A 27,490-nucleotide genomic window follows, 5' to 3' on the forward strand; every position below is an offset into this window, starting at 1 on the left:
AGACCCTTGCTCTCTTGGGCCAATTTTTCATAGGTGATGAAGAGAGAAAGATTTACTAGGATATGGAAAGGTTAAACAGATTAGGACTTTATTCCCTGGAGTGTAGAAGAATGAGGGGAGATCCGATAGAGGTATTTAAAATGATGAGGGGGAATTTCTTCACACAGAGTGTGGTGAGGGTGTGGAACGAGCTGTCAGCTGAGGTGGTGAATGTGGGCTCAATTTTAATATTTAAGAAGAATTTGGGCAGGTCCATGGATGGGAGGGTTATGTAGGTCAGTGGAACTACGCAACAAAAAAATGGTTCGGCACACACTAGCAGGGCCAAAGGCGTCTGTTTCTGTGGTGTGCTGTTCTAAGATCTAAAACCCCTCTGTCTGAATTGTTTCATAACCTTCAAGATGCATTTTTCAACATTTTTAATTCACCACAGCCTCATCTTTTTTGAGGAATATTTGAAATTCTAAGAAGTATATTATATTCTTGGTTCAAATTATGCTACGGCACAGTTAGCACGAAGCTATTACAGGGCCAGTGACCCAGGTTCAAATCTGGCGCTAACTGCAAGGAGTTTGCACTTTCTCCCTGTGTCTTTGTGGGTTTCCTCCAGGTACTTTGGTTTCTCCCGACATTCCAAACATGTATGGGGTTATATGGGCTCCTGTTACCGTGCTGTATTTGCAAATTTTTAAAAAAATCTATCCAAGCCTGGTCATGGAGCAACAAAGAGTGGGAAACAGGCCCTTCAGCCCAAATTCGCCCATGCCAACCAAAATGTCCCATCCACACTCTCCTCACCTGCCATATTCTTCTAAACTTATCCTATCACAGTATCTGTCCAATTATTTCTTAAACATTGCAACAGAACCTGCCTCAACCACTTCCTCCAGCAGCCCGTTCCTTTATCCACCACCCTCTGTATAAAAATGGTATGCAGTATATCTCTCCCACTTCACCAAAAAGATTCCATGCGTTCATCTGATCTATTCCTCTCGTTATTTTGCTCATCTCATGAGATCACTCCTCATCTTCCTGCTCTCCAGGAAATAAATGTCAGACAAGGTAAAGACAGATCATTAGTCATTAGTGAACCTGATAGATGTTTAATGACAAACTGGTAGCTTCATGTCACCATTACTGAGATTCCAGATTTATTCATCTCCATGAATATAATTTTCTGTTAGTGTTTTTGAATTACTAAGAACCTTATCCATGCATCTGGATGCCTTGGGTAAGTGCACCAGCTACTCAAGTAACCCCCCCCACCGCCCCACCTGCCAGGAAACACCTGCTCCCTGTTTTAGAAGAACATTACAGCATGACCTATATAAACCTACCTAATAAACTAAACCTTCCCTACCTCACACCATAACCCTCTATATTTATTGCATCCATGTGTCTGACTTTTAAATGTCCCAACAGTACCAACCTCCACCACCATCTCTGGCAATGCATTCCAAGCACCCACCATTCTCTGTGAGAAAAGAATACCCCTGATGTCTCCCCTAAACTTTCCTCCCCTCACCCTGTTCAAATGTCCTCTGGTGTTTGCTAGTCTTTCCTCAGGAAAAGGTGCTGGTTGTCCACCCCATCTATGCCTCTCATAATCTTGTAGACCTCTATTAATTCACCTCTCATCCTTTTTCGCTCCAAAAGAAAAGCCCCAGCTCTGCTAACCTTGCCTCTTAAAACATGTTCTCCAATCCAGGCAGCATCCTGGTGAATCTCCTCTGCCCCCTCTTCATAACTTCCACATCCTTCCTGTAATGAGGAGACCAGAACTGAACCCAATACAGTGAATCCCTGTACCCAGAATTCAAGCAACTGGCAACCTTAAGTAACCTGCAAAAAAAAATCATGGAAAATTAATGGGTATAAAATACGCGTTCAAAATTGGCACGCCATTAGTTCTGCATTCATGCAACGTGCTGTCTCAAGTAACCGGAAAACTTGCTTATCCGGCATCTATAAATCCCTATAGGATCCATATAACTTAAGAATATACAGTTCCAAAAGGGCCTCATCATTCAACACAGAAGCCCCAAAATTGCAAGAGTCCTCCTCAAATGGAGCAGCAAAGTTAATGACGCCAGTTGCTGGCTACTAGTCTCATAACCTAACTTTAACTCTACTACCATACCCATTCAAATTAAGAGTAAATTTGGCCTGTTAGTATGATTCAAACTTTGAGAGAATAGAAGGCAAAGGGAATTCCACCTGATGCTGGATATTCCATGTTACCAGCTTTAATTGTTAACCCTTTTATACATTAATAGCCTCCAGAGGAACAAACAAAATAGAGAGAGTGCAGAGAAGGTTCACGAGAATGTTGACAGGATTTCAGGGTCTGAGTTACAGGGAAAGGTTGTGCAGACTGGGGCTTTTTTCTCTGGAGCGTAGAAGATTGAGGGGGGACTTAATAGAGGTGTTTAAGATTTTAAAAGGGACAGACAGAGTAAATGTGGATAGGCTTTTTCAATTAAGAAAGGGGGAGATTCAAACTAGAGGACATGGTTTAAGATTGAAGGGGGAAAATTATAAGGGGAACATGAGGGGAAATTTCTTTACGCAGAGGGTGGTGGGGATGTGGAATGAGCTTCCGGCAGACGTGGTCGAGGCGGGATCATTGGTTACATTTAAGGAAAGACTGGATCATTACATGGATAGGAGGGGACTAGAGGGGGATGGACCGGGTGCTGGTCAGTGGGACTAGGAGGGTGGGAATTTGCTACAGCATGGACTAGTAGGGCCGAACTGGCCTGTTCTGTGCTGTAAGTGGTTATATGGTTATATGGTTATATGGCACCACCTACGGCTCCTAGAACGCTTCCACCAGCGTTGTCTCCGCTCCATCCTCAACATCCATTGGAGCGCTCACACCCCTAACGTCGAGGTACTCGAGATGGCAGAGGTCGACAGCATCGAGTCCACGCTGCTGAAGATCCAGCTGCGCTGGATGGGTCACGTCTCCAGAATGGAGGACCATCGCCTTCCCAAGATCGTATTATATGGCGAGCTCTCCACTGGCCACCGTGACAGAGGTGCACCAAAGAAAAGGTACAAGGACTGCCTAAAGAAATCTCTTGGTGCCTGCCACATTGACCACCGCCAGTGGGCTGATAACGCCTCAAACCGTGCATCTTGGCGCCTCACAGTTTGGCGGGCAGCAGCCTCCTTTGAAGAAGACCGCAGAGCCCACCTCACTGACAAAAGGCAAAGGAGGAAAAACCCAACACCCAACCCCAACCAACCAATTTTCCCTTGCAACCGCTGCAATCGTGTCTGCCTGTCCCGCATCGGACTGGTCAGCCACAAACGAGCCTGCAGCTGACGTGGACTTTTTACCCCCTCCATAAATCTTCGTCCGCGAAGCCAAGCCAAAGAAGAAGAAGAAGTATCAGATAACAATTATTTTGATCCAAAGGCACTCTCTCTTGTTCCTATGGGTGGGGATGGGTATGGGGGGGGCGGGGGTGCTGACCTAGTGGCGCATCTGTGTGTGCATTTACAGGGCAAAGAGAAAATGAATGAGATGTATGCTGTGCACATGACAATGAAGGAACCTTAAGACTCGAATTCTGGAAGAGAGTACGATGACAACACTAATCTAGGAAATCAGAGAGTTTTTCCTGAGCACCGGGAAAAGTGGACGCCACTTCCTCTTCTTTTACCCGAGGATGCCGACCGGTCCACACGAAGTAGGGAGAAACATTTGGCCTGAACAGCAAAATCTGGAGAGTTGGGGGTGAACCAGAGGCAACAGCAATCCATTGTGTGGGTTTGGTACAGCCATCTTGCCCTTGGTTCCTCAATTCTGTTCTCTAGCGCAGCCATTCCCAATGGGGGGCATAAATCCCCATTCCCCCTCCCCTCCTGGGGGCCACACCACATTTTCACCTCACTTAATTTTTTTTTGCTTTTTATGCAGGAGAGAAGAATGGAAGAAACCAGCTAAACATGACTGCTTGACAGAGAAGGGGCCCATAAATTTTGAGCAGATTCCCAAGGGGGCTGTAACCAAATAAAGGTTGAGAATGATGGCTCTAGACTAGTTACCTGATGCCTGTTCTTCTGGAACCTACTGAATATTAATATTTAAAAGGGCTAAATATTGGCTAAATGGATGCTGAAAGGTCTGCTTTTGCACTGTACAACTCTGACACCATTTACCCCAGGTAAACACAACACCAAACATCATATAATGTGAATGATTTTCATTGAAAAGTCTCTTTTACATCCTTATCAGATGCTCTTTTTAGAAAAAAAACTCTACTGCATTTCATTCAAGAAACTTTACAGTCTGTGCCAACTGTTCTTCTCCAACCAATAGCTTTTTTCAACAACAGCTACTCAAACTAATAATTACAGGCTCTTATGTAGGGCATAGAAACATAGAAGATAGGAGCTGGAGTAGGTCATTCGACCCTTCGAGCCTGCTCCGCCATTCAACGAGATCATGGCTGATCTTAAAGTTCAGTACCCCGTCCCCGCCTTCTCTCCGTAACTTTTAATACCCTTGTACTGAAGAAATAGATCTAATTCCCTCTTAAATAGATTTAATGAACCTGCCTCTACTGCCCTCTGTGGCAATGAATTCCACAGATTCACCACCCTCTGGGTCAAGAAATTCCTCCTCATCTCGGTCCTAAAGGGTTTGCCTATTATCCTCAAACCATGGCCCTGGGTTCTGGATTTTCCCATCCTTGGAAACATCCCATCTGCATCCATTCTGTCCAGTCCTGCCAGAATTTTATAGGTCTCGATGAGATCCCCTCTCTACCCATTCTCCATGACAGAGCAACAAGTTTCACCTCAAAACACAAACATCGTCTTGGCAGCTTGTCAGCCCTCTAGTAAAAACAGACAAAACCTGAATCTTATTTCACTTGCCAAGGTTGGGATCCAGGTTTAGCAGGATAAACAGAGCCAAACCCAGTGCCAGCAGAAAAGCGTTAATTATTCTCCGAATGCTGCTCCAACTCCCAACTATTAGTTTGCAGATGACATTGCCATTGTGTAGTGTGGATTGAGGAGAGGCATGAGACCTCTCCGTCTGGAACCTGATCAGGTCACCTCACTTCCAACTGATGACACTATAAAGCCCACCATATGTAAGACATCTTCCTCTTTTATCTTCTGGGATGAACTCAAGCTCCACTCCAGGTTGGGAACTGTGGACAACGCTGGAGAATCGTCGGTAAAGTATGAGCAGACAAAGGGTTGAGAGCTGTAATATTGTGTGCCAAGTGCCCATAGTTTAGTTTAGATAAGAGCCGTGCCTACCAGGGATATCAATGGGAGGCGGGTATCATATGTGAATACTTGATTGTAAAACCTTCTACCCACAAAAGGTTTCGCTTTATCTGTCAAGTGGGTGCATATTTTACCCCTGTTGTGACTCCCCTACACATCATCTGCATTCAGACTCATCACCCTTGGGACACAAACCAGTTTCACACACATGAAAATTGGTGCTGTGAGCAGGGTCTTTAGAGTTCTGACTGAACACAGCTGCAGGGAGATGTTTTGGAATTGGGACAGGAGAGCCAGTGCTGGCAGTGAAGATAGGATCCCCGGGTGGACTGACGAAAGTGCAGGGATTGGGAGCTTGTTAAGAAAGCTGGTGGACCACGGCAAACCAGTAGATTGGTCCAAGCACCTGGACTCACCCGGTGAGAAAGTGGGTCACCACGTGCTGTCCTTCCTCAAGCAGTTAGGGTTCCCAAAAACTAAGGGTAGTCAGAGGGGTGCCTTTTGGCTGCTAGCATCTCTCCTGAGAAACCAATGCAAGATCATAGAAAGGAAAGATTTGGAGAGTGCCCAGAAAAATAAGGAGATAGAGGCACTCCAGCAGCATACGCTGCCCAAGCCCAAGCCACCGACCAATCTTGAGGTGAGAGGGACAGGTAGCCTGCAGGCTACTTAAAATGCAGCAGCTGCCACTCCAGCTGGCAGATAGACCCAATTAATGTCCAGGCCATTGTCCAGCGAGGGGACAGGCTCAACATGTGGTTGAGGGAGGGGACGTGTGGATGGGCAGTGATGAGAGTGAAGAGGACGAAACCTGCCCCACACGTCCTCCCCCTCTCCGGTCACAGATCCGACATGAGGGCATTCCACCAACCCTACAGAACAGGGAAGCAGCAGAGAATGGGGGTGACCTCGGATGGACATGCCTGTGGGCACTGCGAAACCACAGTGACATTGGAATATTCAGCGGAAGAGCTGACCGCCCTGGGAGAAAGATTATCGCTAGTGCCCAGAGAAACACCTGGCTGCTCAGGCTCTGGGATGAGGGGGCCCCCAATGTGAACCTCTCCCATCAGGAAGCAAGCACCTTGGATATCTTATTGCCCTTGAAGACAATTATGCCCTGCGGGCATCACCTGAAGTGATCTGTGATGGCAATGCAAGCCTGATACCCAACTCTGCTAGAATGGGACCTATACTGCTGGCCACAGTGGAACAGGACTATTGAGGGGACAAGGGGCTTCAGGGAATGGGCTTTAATTATAGGCATATATAGAGGAGCCTGCGATCACCATTTCCCTGAGAAAACAAGGGTTACTGATGCCCTAGCAGGATAATGTAGACACCACAGCATACCCTGACCTAAACTCAGTGGTCCTGCCCCTCATGGGACCGGCAACTGGGAAAACTATCCAGGAAGCCATCAAATTATTAGAAGGGCTTGAATACATGAAGCGGAGTGGGGGCGGTGGCACCCAGTCAAGTCTGCAAGGCCGAGGCAAGGGCAGGCAATGAGGGCCCCCGGTTTATCTGCAAGGAGTTGTTTATGGTATTGGTGAGCAATGGCGTGGAGCACGCTCGCATTCATGGAAACCCCATCTCTGCTTTGTGCACACTCTGGAAAGAGCACTCTGGGGGAAGGAGCTCCGAAGTCCACACTCACAACTCCCTCAGCTCTTCCACCACCCACAGTGGCTCCAACTCCCTTAGGGCAGAGCTGAGAATCCTGTTCCAAAAGGAACTTGCCCCTCTCCGGCAGCAGGAAACATCACCTGCGGGGTGGCAGACATCCGCGCCCCTTCCAGAGAATAGAGGCCAGGGCAACTGATGGATATACTCAGCTGCCCTCTCCCGACTGGGCAATTCGAGGCCATACATCCCAGCAGATGTACACTGGGCATTTTCTTTTTAAAATATTTTTATTGAACTTATACAAACAAAAAATGGTACAATTCAATAAGATAGTACAGACAGTTATACAAACTAAGTAAGGTACTCCTTACATCACTAACATACATAAACTGTAAATTATATCCATAATTCATAGTCTAAATACTATATCCCCTATAATGAAAAAAAACCTCTAATATATAAAAAAAGGAAAGAAAATAGTGAGAAAAAACTCAAACCCCTTACATAACCACATTGCCAGATGCTATATATGACTGCATGAGTTTTTCAAGCTTTGTTGGGACCAAGGTAAACTGCCTCAGGATCTTCGTGATGCCACCATCATCACCCTGTACAAAAACAAAGGCGAGAAATCAGACTGCTCAAACTACAGGGGAATCACGCTGCTCTCCATTGCAGGCAAAATCTTTGCTAGGATTCTACTAAATAGAATAATACCTAGTGTCGCCGAGAATATTCTCCCAGAATCACAGTGCGGCTTTCGCGCAAACAGAGGAACTACTGACATGGTCTTTGCCCTCAGACAGCTCCAAGAAAAGTGCAGAGAACAAAACAAAGGACTCTACATCACCTTTGTTGACCTCACCAAAGCCTTCGACACCGTGAGCAGGAAAGGGCTTTGGCAAATACTAGAGCGCATCGGATGTCCCCCAAAGTTCCTCAACATGATTATCCAACTGCACGAAAACCAACAAGGTCGGGTCAGATACAGCAATGAGCTCTCTGAACCCTTCTCCATTAACAATGGCGTGAAGCAAGGCTGTGTTCTCGCACCAACCCTCTTTTCAATCTTCTTCAGCATGATGCTGAACCAAGCCATGAAAGACCCCAACAATGAAGACGCTGTTTACATCCGGTACCGCACGGATGGCAGTCTCTTCAATCTGAGGCGCCTGCAAGCTCACACCAAGACACAAGAGAAACTTGTCCGTGAACTACTCTTTGCAGATGATGCCGCTTTAGTTGCCCATTCAGAGCCAGCTCTTCAGCGCTTGACGTCCTGCTTTGCGGAAACTGCCAAAATGTTTGGCCTGGAAGTCAGCCTGAAGAAAACTGAGGTCCTCCATCAGCCAGCTCCCCACCATGACTACCAGCCCCCCCACATCTCCATCGGGCACACAAAACTCAAAACGGTCAACCAGTTTACCTATCTCGGCTGCACCATTTCATCAGATGCAAGGATCGACAATGAGATAGACAACAGACTCGCCAAGGCAAATAGCGCCTTTGGAAGACTACACAAAAGAGTCTGGAAAAACAACCAACTGAAAAACCTCACAAAGATAAGCGTATACAGAGCCGTTGTCATACCCACACTCCTGTTCGGCTCTGAATCATGGGTCCTCTACCGGCACCACCTACGGCTCCTAGAACGCTTCCACCAGCGTTGTCTCCGCTCCATCCTCAACATCCATTGGAGCGCTCACACCCCTAACGTCGAGGTACTCGAGATGGCAGAGGTCGACAGCATCGAGTCCACGCTGCTGAAGATCCAGCTGCGCTGGATGGGTCACGTCTCCAGAATGGAGGACCATCGCCTTCCCAAGATCGTATTATATGGCGAGCTCTCCACTGGCCACCGTGACAGAGGTGCACCAAAGAAAAGGTACAAGGACTGCCTAAAGAAATCTCTTGGTGCCTGCCACATTGACCACCGCCAGTGGGCTGATAACGCCTCAAACCGTGCATCTTGGCGCCTCACAGTTTGGCGGGCAGCAGCCTCCTTTGAAGAAGACCGCAGAGCCCACCTCACTGACAAAAGGCAAAGGAGGAAAAACCCAACACCCAACCCCAACCAACCAATTTTCCCTTGCAACCGCTGCAATCGTGTCTGCCTGTCCCGCATCGGACTGGTCAGCCACAAACGAGCCTGCAGCTGACGTGGACTTTTTACCCCCTCCATAAATCTTCGTCCGCGAAGCAAAGCCAAAGAAAGAAAGATATATGACTGGTATTAAAAGACAAATGAAGGTTAAAAATACTAAAATAATAAAGGGCGTTTTCATGAGCACATGGATGGAAGAAAAATAGAGTGTTATGAGGTAGGAAGGGTTTAGTCCTGTTGTAGATCTATATTGGTTGGCACAACATCGTGGGCTGAAAGTACTGTGCTGTAATGTTCTATGTTCATTGCGCCAGCCACTCTTGTGCTTGGAGGTAGATTTCAGAAGTGTGGTTGGAGTGCCCTGGGCAAGTGAATGTTGTGCATGTAAATGATGCAGTCTGTAGACACTCAGTGCCAACCAAGGACAAATTGTTGTCCAGATTGATAGATCAGACAGGCAGCTACATCTTGGATTGTGTTAAGCCCCAAGCATTATTGGAGCTGCAATCATGGAGTGAGTTTTACATCATGGGAACAGGACCCTCAGCCCAACATGTCCATGCTGACCAGCTCATTGAGGCATATGGAGAGTATTCCACCTTCCTTACTTGGATATGCCTAAGGGTAAAAAGACAATGGGGTATCAGGAGTTGATTACTCCCCAAAGGACTGCCTCTGAGCAGTCCTTGCAAAGCAAAAAAATTAGTTTGTGTCTGGTCCCATTGAAAATCTGCACAAAAGTGATCCTTAGGATCAGGGAGTGAAAACATAGAACATTCCAGCACAGTCCAGTCTCTTCTGTCCACAATGATTTTATTTTTCACATTTATAGTCAGAGTACATCTATACACCCAACCTCACACCCTTGGACCTTCTATTTTCTTCCATCCATGGGCCTATGTAAGAATCTTTTGAATGTCCACCACTAGATATGCATTCCAGGTACCCACCACTCTCTGAGCAAAAATAATATCACTGACAACCCCTGCCCGCTATTCTTCTTTTCTTTGGCTTGGCTTCGCGGATGAAGATTTATGGAGGGGGTAAATGTCCACGTCAGCTACAGGCTCGTTTGTGGCTGACAAGTCCGATGCGGGACAGGCAGACGGTTGCAGGGGAAAATTGGTTGGTTGGGGTTGGGTGTTGGGTTTTTCCTCCTTTGTCTTTTGTCAGTGAGGTGGGCTCTGCGGTCTTCTTCAAAGGAGGTTGCTGCCCGCCAAACTGTGAGGTGCAAAGATGCACGGTTTGAGGCGATATCAGCCCACTGGCGGTGGTCAATGTGGCAGGCACCAAGAGATTTCTTTAGGCAGTCCTTGTACCTTTTCTTTGGTGCACCTCTGTCACAGTGGCCAGTGGAGAGCTCGCCATATAACACGATCTTGGGAAGGCGATGGTCCTCCATTCTGGAGACGTGACCCACCCAGCGCAGCTGGATCTTCAGCAGCGTGGACTCGATGCTATTACTTGCACTGTAATAGCACCATTTCATCAGATGCAAGGATCGACAAAGAGATAGACAACAGACTCGCCAAGGCAAATAGCACCTTTGGAAGACTACACAAAAGAGTCTGGAAAAACAACCACCTGAAGAAACACACAAAGACCAGCGTGTACAAAGCCGCTGTCATACCCACGCTCTTGTTCGGCTCCGAATCATGGGTCCTCTACCGGCATCACCTACGGCTCCTAGAACGCTTCCATCAGCACTGTCTCCGCTCCATCCTCAACATTCATTGGAATGACTTCATCACCAACGTCAAAGTACTTGAGCTGGGAGAGTCCGCAAGCATCGAATCCATGCTGCTGAAGACCCAACTGCGCTGGGTGGGTCACGTCTCCAGAATGGAGGACCATCACCTTCCCAAGATCGGGTTCTATGGCGAGCTCTCCACTGGCCACCGAGACAGAGGTGCACCAAAGAAGAGGTAAAAGGACTGCTTAAAGAAATCTCTTGGAGCCTGCCACATTGACCACCGCCAGTGGGCTGATATCGCCTCAAACCGTGCATCTTGGCGCCTCACAGTTCGGCGGGCAGCAACCTCCTTTGAAGAAGACTGCAGAGCCCACCTCACTGACAAAAGACAAAGGAGGAAAAACCCAACACCCAACCCCAACCCACCAATTTTCCCTTGCAACCACTGCAACTGTGCCTGCCTGTCCCGCATCGGACTTGTCAGTCACCAACGAGCCTGCAGCAGACATGGACATACCCCTCCATAAATATTCGTCCGCGAAGCCAAGCCAAAGAAAGAACAGCATTGTGCTAATTGCCACCCCCAACCACTTTACAGGGCATCAATAACAAATACCAGAGGACACCTATTTAAGGTGAGTGGAGGAAAGTTTACAGGAGATGTCAATGGTATTATTTTTACTGAGAGTGTGGTGGGTACCTGGAATGCATACCTAGTGGTAAAGGTCAGTACAATAGGGGCATTCAAAAGACTCTTAGATAGATCACACGGATGGAATTTATAAGGAGTATAGATAGGGTAAATGCAAGCTGGAATTTTCCAATGCGGTTAGATGAGACAGAAGTAGAGGGCATGGGTTAAGGGTGAAAGGTGAGATGTTTAGGAAAGTCAGTCGCCGTAGTGCGCCGACACCATTTCTTTTTCTTTCATCACCACCTCCACCATCAGACTCCTCAACAACAAACTCAACCAGGGACTCATTTAAAGACTTACTTTTGCACTTTATTGATTTTTTTCCTCTGTATTGCACAGCCAATATGTTTACATTTCTTTGTTTGTGTGTACGTTAAATCAGTTTTTAAGTGGTAATTCTGCCTGGCCCACAGGAAAAAGAATCTTTTGGTTGTATGTGATGTCGTGTATATACTCTGACAATAAATCTGAAATCTGTTTAGGGGAAACCTCTTCACACAGAGTGGTGAGAGGGTGGAGAAGCTCCCAGCAGAAGTGGTGGACGTAGATTCGACTTCAGTATTTCAGAGATTGTAGAAGATTGGATGGGAGGGGAATAAGAGGAATATGGTCCAGGGACAGACAGAATAATATTTTTGCATAGACTAGATGGGACAAAGGGGCCATTTCTGTACTGTAGTTCTATGGCTCTACGGAATTGCCACATATCACAAAGCGGTGAAGACAGGACTCTGTTCCATGTTCTGAACAGTTATCAATTGTACTGGTTCAAGCATACTTGTCAGACATAGATTCAGAAAGGCAACATACTGAAGGACCCATCAGAACCATCCACACTCTCTCCTCCCATCAACAAGGCTCAAGAGTGGGAAAGTGTACATCAACAAGCTTAAAGACAGATTATAACTAATGATGCAACATAGGAGAAGAGCCTTCTGGCCCATGAAACCCGTGCAGCCTAATTACACTCAATGAACCAGCCAACCCTGTAAATCTTGGAGGGTGGAAGGTAACCCAAGTACTCAGAGAAAACCACACAGATCCCAGTGAGAATGCAGAAACTCTTTGCAGACTGTGCCAGATTCAAACCCAGGCTGCTGGAGCTGTAACAACGTTGTGCTAAAGCACTACATTTACACCCTGCTTAAGCCCCGGGGATTTGTCCATCCTTTAGGCTTCAATATAGCAAGCACCTCCTCCTCTTTTATCTGTATGGGTTCCTGGGTTCCAATACCTCAGTGCTTGTTTGCCTCACTTCTATAGTTTCTACGTCAGATGCCTCCATAAATATAAAGGCAAAGAAAAAATTTAAGATCTTCCCCATCATTTTGGCTCCATACATACCCAACCACTAATCTTCAAGTGAACCAATTCTGTCCCTTGCTATCCTTTTGCTCTTAATATATTTGTAGAAGCCCTCATATCAACCACTGAGCAAAAAGATTTGCCCTCAGTTCCCCAAGATTTGAGTACATCGTTACATTTAACTGTTGCATTAAAACCATTGGGCTTGGAGTTGATACACTGTACGGGAGTTTCAGGACCATTTCCTTCTACTTGCTGTGGAGAAAGGGTGTACCTAGTGACTGTGTTGGAAATGTCTAGCACATTAACTCTCAGGGAGTCAACCTTCCATTCAAACCCATTTCCCAGATTTCCTCATAATCCCAACCTTGAATAGTGATGCCTAGAACACTACAGCACAGTACAGGCCCTTCGGCCCTCGATGTTGTGCCAACCCATATATTCCTTAAAAAAAAGTATTAAACCCTCCCTACCCTGCAATCCTCTATTTTTCTTCCATCCACATGCCTGTCTAAGTGTCTCTAAAATGACCCCAATGTTCCAGCCTCCACCACCAACCCTGGCAAGGCATTCCAGTCCCCCACAACTCTCTGTGTAAAAACACTTATCCCTGATGTCTCCCCTAAAATTCTCTCCCTTCACTCTGCACATATGTTCTCTGGTGTTTGCTATTCCTGCCCTGGGAAACAGATGCTGGCCGTCCACCCTATCTAGAACTGATCATAATACTCTAAGTGTGGTCTTACCAGAGATTTGTAGCATTGCAACATGACCTCTCTACTCTTGAATTCAATCCCTCTATGAATGAATCCCAGCATCCCATAGGCCTTCCTAATTATGCCATCAACCTGTCCGGCGACCTTGAGGGATGGATAGATATGGACCCCAAGGTCCCTCTGTTCATCCACTCTTAAGTAATCGACCATTAACCTTGTATCCAGCCTTCTGGTTTGCCCTTCCAAAATGCATCACCTCACACTTACTTGGATTAAAATCCATCTGCCACTTTTCTTCCCAACTCTGCATCCTGTCTATATCCTCTTGTAACCAATGACCACTTTCAGCTCCATCCACAACTCCTCCAGTGTATAAGTGAAGAATCACTATTGACATTGCAAAGTTTCAAAAGATTGTGCTTGATCTGTGGGAAACATTCAAAGTATTAAACAGAACTTAAAAACCATGCACTGCGTGAAATACCTCAGTGACAAACAGAGTCCGGGGATCAATGATATCCAGGAAATGCCTCAAACGCCCATAAAAAGTGGACTGAAAGAAGAATGAAAAACAAAATCAGAATCGAACATTCACCAATTGATAAAAGCATAATCTGCACAAGCTGAAAAAAACAGGTGAGTGTCGCCAGCTCAAATCTTAATAAACAAAATAATTCAGTTAGCAACTGTAATATTCAGACCAAGAATTTGCATTTATATAACATAAACTTGTCCCGGGGCACCTCGCACAATCGAAAGCATGGTGAAGGAGATAGGAGCTGATTAAAGGAGAGATGCAGCGTCTCAGGGGCTTAAGAATTCCAGCGATTGAAGATGTAAAATCCGGGCCATGACAACCAATGGGGAATTTTGAAAACCAAGAATTTTTTTTAAAGACCTACAGCATAGTACCAGGCCCTTCCAGCCCACGAGCTCAATTACACCCAATTGACCTACAACCCCTGGTACATATTGAATGGTGAGAGGAGACCACAGCACCAAAAGGAAACTCATGCAGATACAGGGAGAATGTAGAAACTCCTTACAGACGGTGCTGGATTCAAACTGGAGTTGCTGACGCTGTAGCAATTGAATTTGATTCAAATAAATAAATTTGAGGAAGGCTATAGAATGGAGAAAAAGATGGAATTTAAAAATAATACTGTTTTCAAGTCAAAAAGGGAAAAATTACGTTGTAATGAATCACAAACGTGCTGAAGAAACTCAGCAGTCACACAGCATCCATAGGAAGGGAAACTAACGTTCAGGTCACACCTGACAAAGGGCTCAGGCCCAGCATTTTGGTTACCCTTCACTTCCTAAGAATGCTGCATGACCTGCTGAGTTTCTCCAGCATGTTTGTAGGCTGCCCTCGTCCCCAGCATCTGCAGACTTTCTTGTTTAAATCCTGATAAATCAAATGTAGCAATACTATTCTAAGGGGGCAAGAGGAAAGGGATAAAAAAATTTAGTTGGAGAAATATGGGTCAGAAACAAACCCTTCAGCCCATCATCCATGCTGACCACCAACCCATGGTTTATCCCAATCCCACCTAAATTCCATTATTTATTCTCCCCACATTCTCAATCTCCCCTAGATTCCACACACCAGGGGAAATTTACAGAAGCCAATTAACCCACCAACCTGCAAGTCCTCGGGATGAGAAATGAAATTAATGCAGCCATTCTCCGCTGGATCCTACACATTCCTCCCCTCACCCTCCACCCCAAACTCCAGGGAGGACCACAGCACATTTAAGTAAGTCCTCTTTTCTTTTCTTCGCACGTAACACAAACATTTTTCTGTTTTTTTTCGTGTAGTCAGTAGGAGAGAAAAACAGAAGAAACTAAAATTTGATTGCTTCACAGGAAAAGTGGCCCATAAACTCTGAGCCGAGAACTCACGGGGAAGCAAAAGGCAAAAAAAAAAAGGCTGAGAATGGCTAAATTAGAGCACCCAGAAGGAAACTCACACAGTCATAAGGAGAACAGAGAAACTCCACACAGACAGCAAACTGGGCCACTGGAGCTGAGAGACAACTGACCTACTAGCTGCATCACTGTGCTATCCTTTCAAGTTCAAGTTCAATTTCAAGTTTTTTATCACCCGATTATACAAGTACAACCTGACGAAACAGTGCAAATACACAACCAGGCATAATACTCATGCAGACAAGTGATACGCATGCAGGACAAGTACACAGATCAAAAATAAATATTGTTTAATACATAGCAGAGGGTCAGTGTGAGCAGTTCCTTGGGTCGTTCAGCATTCTCACTTCCTGCAGGAAGAAGCTGTTCCTCAGCCTGGTGGTTCTGACTCCGATCCTCCTGTATCTCTTCCCCAACGGGAGCAGCTGAATGATGCTGCGAGCGGGGTGGAAGGGGTCCTCACTGATTTTGTGTGCCCTCTTCAGACAACGATCCTGGCAGATCACGTCGATGGGGAGGAGAAAGACCCTAGTAATCATCTGAATACACAAAAGAGATCCACCACAGAACACTATCGACGAGAAACAGGTCCCTTCGGCCCTTTGAGTCTGTGCCAAACCATTCTTTTTTGCCTGATCCCACTGACCTGCACCCAGTCCATAGGCCTCCAGACCTCTCCCACGCATGGACCTGTCCAAATTCTTTTTAAATGTTAAAATTGAGCTCGCATTCACTACCTCAGCTGGAAGTTCGTTCCACACTCCCACTCTGTGAAGAAGCTCGCCAAACAGCATCTAATAGCCTGAGTATGCCTGAAATTGTCTGATCTCAAAAGCTAAGCAGGCTCATGACTGGTCAGTAGTTGGAGGGGAGGCTGCCGTAGCATACTAGGTGCTTCAGGTTTCTGTGAGGGGCACTGGACAAAGTAGAAACTCTCTGTCTAGTTAAAGAATTTCATTCTAAATGTAGTATTACATGACAATCATGGATCCTTTACCTTTTAAACTTTTCTCCTTTCCACTCATAACCCGTGTCCTCTGGTTTGTATCTCATCTACCCTCAGTGGAAAAAGCTTATTTACATTTACTCTGTCTATCCCCTTCTTGATGTTAAATACCTCGATCAAATCTCCCCTCATTTCTCTACACACAAGGGAATAAACTCCTAACCTGTTTAACCTTTCCCTGTAACTCAGTTCCTGAAGTCCAGGCAACATCCTAGTCAATCTTCTCTGCCCTCTTTCTATCTTATTGATTCTTTCCTGTAGTTTGGTGACCAGAACTGCAGACAATCCTCCAAATTTGGCCTCACCAATGTCTTATACAACTTTACCATAACATCCCAACTCCTGTACTCAATACTTTGATTTATGAAGTCCAATATGCCAAAAGCTCTCTTTACATCCTTATCTACCTGCGATGCCACATTCAAGACTCTACATACGATTATTATCAATTAATTAGTTGTATTGAGTGCATTAGGGAAAGAACGCAAGAAATAGGAGCTGAGGGAGGTCATTTGGCCCATCGAATATGCTCCACCATTCAATAAGATCGTGACTCAGCTCCACCTACTTGCTTTTTCCCAATGTCCCAGAATTCCCCTACTATGCAAAAATTTGTCTAACTCCGTCTTCATTGTATTTAATAAAGCAATCTCTACTGCTTCCTCAGGCAGAGAATTCAACAGATTCACGACTCTCTGGGAAAAGCAGTTCCTCATACCATACCCGAATGTATAACCCCCTCCGAATCTTCAGACTCTCCCCTAGTTTTATCTCACCTCTGAGAAGAAACAACTTTCCTGACTCATTTTATACATTTTGTAAGATGCTCAGTCATTCTTCTGAATTCCAAAGAGTACAGTCCTAACCAACTCAATATTTCCTCATAATCTAATCCCTTCATATCCAGAATAAACCTGGTTAACCTCCTCTGCACCGCTTCCAAAGCCAGTACATCTTTGAGAGGCATAGATAAGGTAGACAGCCAGCATCTTTTTTACAAGGGCAGGAGTAGTAAACACCAGAGGACAACTTCAGAAAGTGAAGGGAGGAAAGTTTAGGGGTGACATCAGAGGTAAGTCTCGTTTTACTCAGAGAACTGTGGGTGTCTGGAATGCACTGCCAGGGGTGATGGTGGAGGCTGGAAAAATTGGGGCTTTAAGACACTCTTTGACAGGCACATGGATGGAAGAAAAATAGAGAGTTTTGTGATAGGGTTGGTTTTGTTTTTTGTTTGTAGGTGTATATATATATGGATCCTTTACCAGCATCACCTACGGCTCCTAGAACGCTTCCACCAGCGTTGTCTCCGCTCCATCCTCAACATTCATTGGAGCGACTTCATCTCCAACATCGAAGTACTCGAGATGGCAGAGGCCGACAGCATCAATCCACGCTGCTGAAGATCAAACTGCGCTGGGTAGGTCATGTCTCCAGAATGGAGGACCATCGCCTTCCCAAGATCTTGTTATATGGCGAGCTCTCCACTGGCCACCGAGACAGAGGTGCACCAAAGAAGAGGTACAAGGACTGCCTAAAGAAATCTCTTGGTGCCTGCCACATTGACCACCGCCAGTGGGCTGATCTCGCCTCAAACCGTGCATCTTGGCGCCTCACAGTTTGGCGGGCAGCAACCTCCTTTGAAGAAGACCGCAGAGCCCACCTCACTGTCAAAAGACAAAGGAGGAAAAACCCAACACCCAACCCCAACCAACCAATTTTCCCCTGCAACCGCTACAACCATGTCTGCCTGTCCCGCATCGGACTTGTCAGCCACAAACAAGCCTGTTGCTGACGTGGACATTTACCCCTCCATAAATGTTCGTCCGCGAAGCCAAGCCAAAGACAGAAAAAAATATGTGTGTGTGTGTGTGTGTGTGTGTGTGTGTATATATAGGCCGGCACAACATCGTGTGTCGTAGGCCCTGTACTGTGGTGTAAGGAGACCTCATCCTACCCTGTGACCGTTGCAGAAGAATCTCTAGCAATGAAGGACAACAGACCATTTGCCCTCTTGATAACCTTTTGCTTGTGTTCCTCTGCACAATAGCATACTGAATTTTCTCTCTTCCAAATCATTAATATATATCAGGACCAGCACCAACCCCTGTGGCACCCCACTCTCCAATATTTGCCATCCAGACAGACTCCCAACTCGGTCTTCCATTGACCAACCAATTCCTTATCGATGTCTTTGACGTGGCACATCATTCAACATTTTCTGAAAATCCAAGCATACATCCACCTCTTCACCTCCAACCACTGTGTTCATTATATCCTCAATGAACTCCAGTAAGTTTGTCAAACATGAGTTGCCCTTCCACGCTGTGCCTGTCTGATGGAACAATTTCCACTCAGATTCCCAAGATAGGGGAAGGTGCTTGCTGCAGTAGGAACGGCTGAGGTGAAAGGACCATTTCTCTCTAAAGAATTTGTGACTGATTTGAAATGTTGTTTAAAGGTTCAAATTGCTATTTTCCACAGTCTGTATTTATCTGAATTCAACCAGATCTGGATTAATGAAGCTGACAGAAGTCAATAAGTGAAATGAACACAAGGAACAAAATTCCATTACTCTTCCCTGATGCATCCCACAAAATGTAAACACGGGATGAGTTTTGCAGCTCGAGGCTGGTTTCAGGATGCCAACTGAAAACGAATGGCTATCCTGATTGTTAAGATTATTCAAGGCCACACTATTGAGAATGCCATTCGTCTGCCAAGAATAAAGGTTTGTGGGGCTTGCTTGACTGGCATTGATTCTATCCAGAGCAAGTACAAATGTTTTATTCAGGCGACCGACCATCACCCTCCAGCCCATCAGCCACAACTCTACCCAGGCCTAGTTTAGCCACTGAAGTCTGCCTAATTTATTTTTGGAAATGTTCTGCTGAGGCTGCAGGACAAGACTAATTAAGTTGCCAATCGGCTCATTTAAAACCCAGACACACTACTGAAAAGGAAGTTGAATGGACAAGGTGAATTACTACAAACAACTCAATTTATGCTGGACAAACTTGGATTGTTTTTTTTCCGGAATGGAGTCAGAGGGGAAAGCTGACAGAAGTTGATGAAATTAGCAGAGGCGTGGATGGGGTGAAAGTCTCCCCCCCCCGCCCCCCCCCTCCTCCCCAGGTAAACAGATGATATATGATATATTAGAGGTGATGGATTTAGGTGGGGTTGGTGGAGAGGGGAGAAAGAGAGCTTGAAGGGAGACATGCCGGGGAATTTTGAAAAAAAATACACAGTGTGGTGGGTTCCTGGAAGTGGTGGTGGATGCAGAGCAGATACAATAAGAGGGCTCCAGAAGAGCATAAGAAATTGGAGCAGAAACAGGCTATAGAGCTCATCGAGTCTGCCCCCCCATTTAATCATGAGGTGATCCATTTCCCCACTCAGCCAAACTGCCGGTGTTCTCCCCACAACCTTTGATGCTCTGGCTGATCATCGAATACACTAGAGAAGACTGGAGGAAGTCCTTATGAATTTTTGTCTGGAAGGATTGTTAAGGTCTCTGGATGATGGTGGGGGAGGTGTAAGGATAAATGCACTTCCTTACAGTTGCAGGGTAAAGAATCCAGGGAATTTAATCGAACTGTTTATTGTCATATGTACAGAGATACAATTAAAAAATCTTTATTTTACATACTATTCAGCCATTTCAACTCGAACAACAGGTAATCCAATAAACAAACAAATGCAAAGAAGTGTTATAATAAGTCAAATAGTGCAGAATGTAAGTATAACCATATATAACCATATAACTGTTTATGGTGTGGAAACAGGCCATGTCACGCCAGTTCACTTAGTGAAAACAAAGTTAAAAACTGTGCAAGAACATCATTATTTTACCAATGGGAGGTCCATTTAAGAATCTGATAACAGTTGGGAAGACACCACCTCCTGCACAATAATGTTGAACATCAGTGCCCTGCACATACGCCTTATTATATTCCTTGTATAGCAGGGACCCATTATCTGGAATTCAAGCAACCAGCAAAAAAAATTGCAGGCAAATAGATAAAAAATAAGAAAGTTTAAAATTACCTCATCTTAGCAGTTAGTTTGAAATTCATTCAACATGCTTTAGCCACATTGACAACTGCCAGTGGGCTGATATCGCCTCAAACCGTGCATCTTGGCACCTCACAGTTCGGCGGGCAGCAACCTCCTTTGAAGAAGACCGCAGAGCCCACCTCACTGACAAAAGGCAAAGGAGGAAAAACCCAACCCCAACCCACCAATTTTCCCCTGCAGCCGCTGCAACCGTGTCTGCCTGTCCCGCATCGGACTTGTCAGCCACAAACGAGCCTGCAGCTGACGTGGACTTTTTTACCCCCTCCATAAATCTTTTTCCGCGAAGCCAAGCTGAAGACTTAGAGACAAGTGAGGAGTAACAATAGCTTACAATCAATGGCCAATAGTCCTCAGGGGAATGTGAAGTAAGGCAGAAAAACAAGGGTTAATATTGGAGTAGGTGAGGGTGGAGCCAGGGGAAGAGCCAGACATTGGAACAACACATAGACAGTGAATTCCAGTTCACTGCATTCACCCCTTCCTTCAGAATTAAGCCTGTGGGTGAAAAACAGAGGCCATTCATCCAAAAAAAACTAATACTTTACAAATATTTACAAGTTAAGTCTGTCAGAGAGTCTGGTGATTCTAGTCGAGCCCTGCAGTACTGGAAGAATTAGAATTCCTGAACTTCCTGGACACCCTGTGGTACAGGGTCTGTGGGTCTTGAGGGCTCCAGCTCAGGTCGTGGAGTGAATTGGTCCACTTCCCGAGCAGTGTCTTCCGGTACCCTGAGTGGGGTACTCGGTAATTTCTGGCACACTTGAGGCATCGGACCCTCAGTTCCGGCAGGTGCCAGGTCTTTGATCGAGATGGTGTCCTCTCTGCCATCAGGGTATGTCATGTGGGCGTACATTGGATTGGCATGCAGCAGGTGCACCCTTTCGATCAGGGGGTCTGCCTTGCTCCTCCTCATGTGAGTTCTCAGCAGGACTGGCCCTGGTGTCATCAGCCAAGCCGAGAGAGTAGTCCCGGATGTGGATTTCCTCTGGAATGTAAACATAAGCTTGTGAGGAGTTGCAATGGTCGCCGTGCAGAGGAGCGACCTAATGGAGTGGAGCACCATAGGTAGGACTTCTGGCCAGCATGCATCTGGAAGGCCTTTGGACCAGAGAGCCAATTTCATGGCCTTCCATACAGTCATGTTCTTTTTTTCAACTTGTCCGTTCCTCCAGCGATTGTAGCTAGTCGTCTTGCTTGAGGCAATGCCCGTTACGAGCAGATACTGGCGTAGTTCTTTGCTCATAAATAGTAAGCCCTAGTCGCTATGGATATAGCTGGGATACTGGAACATGGTAAAAATAGAGTGCAATAGAGCCCTGATGACTGTGGTGGTGGTCATGTCTGGGCAGGGAATGGCGAACAGAAAACATGAATACTCGTTCATAACGTTGAGAAAGTACATCTTTCCGTTGGTGGAAAGGAAGGGACCCTTGAAATCAACACAGTCGTTCGAAGGGGTGGGATGTCTATCAGATGGCACCAGGGCCAGTCCTGCTGAGAAAGCAAGTGAGAAGGAGCAAGACAGACCCCCTGATCGAAAGGGTGCACCTGCTGCATGCCAATCCAACGTATGCCCACATGGCATACCCTGATGACAGAGAGGACACCATCTCTATCAAAGACCTGGCACCCACTGGAACTGAGGGTCCGACGCCTCAAGTGTGCCAAGTACCCACTCAGGATCCCGGAGAACACTGCCTTTGTCGGGACAGTACAAGTGTGGTTTGCACTCCGCACAGGCCTGTCAGGACCTGGTAATTTCCATGATGTCCTCAATGGAGTAGGGCAGGTTGCGTGCCTTGACAAAATGAGCCATGCAGTGATGCCTGGGTGGCAAAGCTCATCGTGCAGTGACCGCAATGGCTGATGAGTGCAGAGGCATAACTTCTTGACAGGGCACCTGGAGATTCATTGAGAGTACCTGGCCTGTATGCTATGTCATAATTATAGGTGGAGAGTTCAATCCTCCACCTAGTGATCTTATCATTCTTTATTTTGCCCCTTTTTGCATTATTAAACATAAATGCAACTGATCACTGGTTGGTGAACAGTGTAAATTTTCTGGAGGACAGGTAATGCCTCCAGTGCCTGATGGCCTCCACAATGGTTTGAGCCACTTTCTCCACAGATGGATTAAACATAGAAACATAGAAGATAGGAGCAGGAGTATGTCATTCGGCCCTTTGAGCCTGCTCCGCCATTCAATGAGATCATGGCTGATCTTAAAGTTCAGTACCCCGTCCCCGCCTTCTCTCTGTAACCCCTAATTCCCTTATACTGAAGAAATATATCTAATTCCCTCTTAAATATATTCAATGAACCTGCCTCTACTGCTCTCTGTGGCAATGAATTCCACAGATTCACCACCCTCTGGGTAAAGAAATTCCTCCTCATCTCGGTCCTAAATGGTTTGCCTATTATCCTCGAACCATGGCCCCGGGTTCTGGACTCCCCCACCATTTGAAACATCCCATCTGCATCCATTCTGTCCAGTCCTGCCAGAATTTTATAGGTCTCTATGAGATCCCCTCTCAATCTTCTAAACTCCAGTGAGTACAATCCCAATTTGCGCAATCTTTCCTCATAAGTCATTCCTGCCATTCCAGGTGTCAGCCTGGTGAATCGCCTCTGCACTCCCTCCATTGCAAGAACATCCTTCCTTAGATAAGGTGACCAAAACTGCACACAATACTCCAGGTGGGGTCTCACCAAGGCCCTGTACAGCTGCAGTAAGGTATCCTTGTTCCTAGACTCAAACTTGATATGAAGGCCAACATACCATTTGCCTTTTTAACCGCCTGCTGTACCTGCATGCTCGCCTTCAGAGACTGGTGTACAAGTACCCCTAGGTCTCCCTGCACTTCCCTATCTCTTAATCTATTGCCATTCAAATAGTAATCTGCCCTCCGGTTTGTATTACCAAAGTGGATAACCTCACATTTATCCACATTGTAGTGCATTTGCCATGTTTCTGCCCAGTCCCTCAATTTATCCAAATCACACTGGAGCTTCCTGACCCCCTCTTCCGTGCACACAACCCCTCCTAGCTTAGTGTCGTCTGCAAATTTGGAGATATTACATCCAATCCCCTCATCCAGATCATTAATGTAAATTGTGAACAGTTGGGGTCCCAGTACAGATCCTTGTGGCACCCCACTGGTCACCGCCTGCCACTCAGAAAACGAGCCATTTATCCCAACTTTCTGTCTTCTACCTGCCAGCCAGTTCTCAATCCACATCAATACTTTGCCCCCAATCCCATGAGCCTTGATTTTGGAAGCCAGTCGTTTATGCGGGACCTTATCGAAGGCCTTTTGGAAGTCCAGGTACACCACATCCACTGGCTCTCCCCCATCTATTTTACCTGTCACCATCTCAAAGAATTCCAATAGATTTGTCAAGCACGATTTACCTTTTGTAAATCCATGTTGACTCCGTCCGATCCCTTCTCTGCTAGTCATATGCTCCGCTATTACATCCTTAATAATGGATTCCATCATTTTTCCCACTACTGATGTAAGGCTCACCGGCCGATAATTCCCCGCTTTTTCTCTACCCCCCTTTTTAAATAGTGGGGTAACATTAGCTACCCTCCAATCCATGGGTACTGATCCTGAGTCTATCGAGTTCTGGAAAATAATTCTTAAAGCATCTGCTATCTGAATGTCCACTTCCTTAAGTACCCTAGGATGTAGATTATCAGGCCCTTGGGATTTATCTGCCTTCAATCCCATCAATTTCCCCAAGACCATGTCCTTAGAGATACTGATTTCTTTCAGTTCCTCCCTTGAATTAGTCTCTGTTTCCCAACATCCTTGGGAGGTTATTTGTATCCTCTCTTGTAAAAACAGAACTAAAGTAAGAATTTAATTGGTCTGCCATTTCCTTATTCCCCATTATATATTCCGCTGATTCCGACTGCAAGGGACCTACTCTGGATTTCACCAATCTTTTCCTCTTGAGATATCTATAAAAGCTTTTGCAGTCGGTTTTTATGTTTGCCGCAAGCTTACTTTCGTAATTTATTTTTGCCCTCTTGATTAATCCCTTTGTCCTCCTTTGGTGCATCTTGAACTGCTCCCAGTCTTCGGTTGTGGTACTTTTTTTGGCCAATTGATATGCTCTCTCTTTGGACCTAATGCTGTCTCTAATTTCCCTTGTTATCCACGGTTGAGTCACCTTTTTTGGTTTATAAACGATATTTGATTAGATCTGTGAATGCTTTCCATTGTCTATCCACCGTCAACTCCCCCATAAACACCACCCAATCAATCTTACTCAACTCCCGTCTCATACCATCATAATTCCCTTTATTTAAATTCAGGGCCTTAGTCTCGGTTTTAATTTCATCACTCTCCATGTCGAGTGAGAATTCGATCATATTGTGATCGCTCCTACCCAAAGGGCCTCGTACAACAAGATTGTTAATTAGCCCCTTATCATTGCATAATACCCAATCTAAAATGGCCTGCTCCCGAGTTGGTTCCTCGACATATTGGACTAGATAACCATCCCGTAAACATTCAAGGAATTCCTCCTCCTCTGTAGTTTTACCAATTTGACTAGTCCAATCTATATGCAAATTAAAGTCTCCCATGATGTCAGCTGTTCCCTTATTGCACGCTTTTCTAATTTTTCTTTTAATGCCTTCCCTCACCTCTACACTACTATTTGGAGGCCTATATACCACCCCCACTAATGTTTTCCACCCCTTGCTATTCCTCAGTTCTACCCATATAGATTCCGCATCTTCCAAGTTGATATCCTTTCTGTCAATCGTGTCGGTCCCTTCTCTCACCATCAATGCTACCCCACCTCCTTTGCTTTCTTGCCGATCCCTCCTAAATATCGTATACCCCGGGATGTTAAGTTCCCAGGCTTGCCCACCCTGCAGCCATGTTTCTGTAATCCCAATCAAATCATATTGGTTTATCTCAATTTCCACAGCTAATTCATCTACCTTGTTCCTAATGCTTCTTGCATTAAGATACAAAGCCTTCAGATTTGCTTTTTTCACCCTCCTTGCTCTTTCTGATTTTTTACTTTCGCTGCCTCACCTAACTTTTCCTGTTTTATCTTTTCTGTCCTTTGCCCTATCATACAGGTTCCCACCCCCCTGCCAAATTAGTTTAAACCGCACCCGACGGCTGTACCAAACCTAGCTGCCAATATATTGACCCCTTTTGGGTTTAGGTGTAACCCATCCTTCTTGTAAAGGTCATGCCTTCCCCAAAAGAGATTCCAATGGTCCAAGAAGCCAAAACCCTGACTTTTACACCAGCCCCTCAGCCACACATTCATTTGTCTTAACCTTCCATTTTTGTCCTCAGTTGCACTTGTAGGGTATGGGAGAAAAATGCAACCAGCCTGTCTGCCTGGTTAAGGGTAATGGCCAGAGGCTTTGCTTTCCACCTGGAAGGGTGCATTCTTGTCCACTGCACGCATGGTGGCCTTTGCGATGTAGCTCCGAATGTAGTCAAAAGTCACCTGGGCTTCAGCCAACAATGGGAAAAAGGTGGACTTTAAGAGGGGGCAGACCTTATCCGTGTAGCGAGGGACACACTGGTCAAAGTAGGAGAAGAAGCCCAGGCACTTCCTTAAGGCTTTCATGGTCATCGGGATCAGGAGGTCTAACAGGGAGTGCATTTGATCAGGGTCAGGGCCAATGACACCATTCTCCACCACATAGCCCAGGATCGCCAGACGTTTTGTCAGAAACACACACTTACTGGAGTTGTACGTGAGGTTCAGGCCCTTGGACATGTGGAGAAACCTCTGGAGGTTGGTGTCATGGTCTTCCAGAGAGTCCACAAATGGAGATGTGGTCAAGATAAGGAAAGGTGGCCTTCAACCCATACTCTTCGACCATTTTGATCATCTGTCTCTGGAAGACTGAGACCCCATTGGTGATACCAAAAATGACCCTCTGGAACTGATAGAATAGAGCCGCCTGTGTACCTCAAATGCTGTGTAGGGGCGGCCTTCAGAATGGATCAATAACTGATGGTATGCAGCTTTCAAGTCATTGGTCGAATAGACCTGGTACTGTGCAATTTCATTTACCATGTCCAAAATTCGAGGGAGGTGGTATGAGTCCAGGAATGTAAAACGATTAATTGTTTGGCTTTAGTCAATCGTTAGTCTTGACTTTTCTTCCCCTTTCATGACTACCATCTGGGCTCTCCATGGGCTGTTGCTAGGTTCCATGATGTTTTCTTTGAGCAGCCACTGTGTCTCGTCTCTAATATATTTCTGATTCCCCGCACTCTATCGCCTGCTCAAATCAATGTTTAGGGTGGAGAGACCGCATGTCGTGTCTGGCTTTTGGGATCTTCCATTCTGCAACGTGATTAGAGAAAGTGGGCTAATCACCTTTTAAGGTGACATAGGAAGTCGAAGCCCAGCAACACAGGAGCACATAAATCTTTCAGTACAGTCGGAACTTACAAAATCCACCGTTCCCCCTCCCACCACCCCGCTTTATAGTTAGATGTACTATACAATACTCCTGGATCGTCGCAGAGGGTGAAAATATGATAGTCCGTCAGGTACTGCAGAGCTGTCACAAAGTTTATAAAGCTCTCTAGGGAGCCAACGTCTACTAAGCAATCCGTCAAATGTCCATTTACTCTCACCTCCATTGTCGAGTTATTCAATTGGCGAGATATTGCCTGATCCAGGACGACCGATGCCAGTACTCCAGAAACCTTGTCTTTCCCCATGCTGATGTCGACTCTCCGCTCTTGGCCCACGGGTAGACAAGATGGTGTCGATCACGAGGCACGGCAAGATGGCCGCCCTCCATCCTGATCTGACAGTCGACTAGATGGCCGTCGTGGCTTCTACCAATGTTCCACTTCCGGTGGTGAGTCCCATCACGAGGCACAGCCAGACGCTGGCGGCGAACAGCACAGAGAGGTGGAGGCTGGTCCTTTAGGACTCGGGCACGGGTCAAGCGATGATTCAGGGGTTGCACATGGAGTAGTCCTCTTTGGGTTCCCTTTAGCCTGGCTGACCTTCATCCAGTGCACTCACTTACCGAATCCTGCGCATACAGAGTCCTTCACAGTGCATCAGGCAC

At 46.0% G+C, this 27,490-nt stretch overlaps 1 protein-coding gene across 4 annotated transcripts in view; it reads right to left on the reverse strand.

The window, feature by feature from the left end:
* LOC138756945 (sideroflexin-5-like) overlaps positions 1-27,490 on the reverse strand; it is a 309,487-nt gene that overhangs the window by 263,250 nt on the left and 18,747 nt on the right. For all 4 annotated transcript variants that reach the window (XM_069923412.1, XM_069923411.1, XM_069923409.1 and 1 more), the window contains exon 2: positions 13,879-13,947. In XM_069923412.1, coding sequence (XP_069779513.1) covers positions 13,879-13,947 — 69 coding nt within the window. The remainder of the gene's footprint in view (positions 1-13,878; positions 13,948-27,490) is intronic.

This window comes from Narcine bancroftii, chromosome 3 (genome assembly GCF_036971445.1).
Source record: "Narcine bancroftii isolate sNarBan1 chromosome 3, sNarBan1.hap1, whole genome shotgun sequence".
Classification (NCBI taxonomy): Eukaryota; Metazoa; Chordata; class Chondrichthyes; order Torpediniformes; family Narcinidae; genus Narcine; species Narcine bancroftii.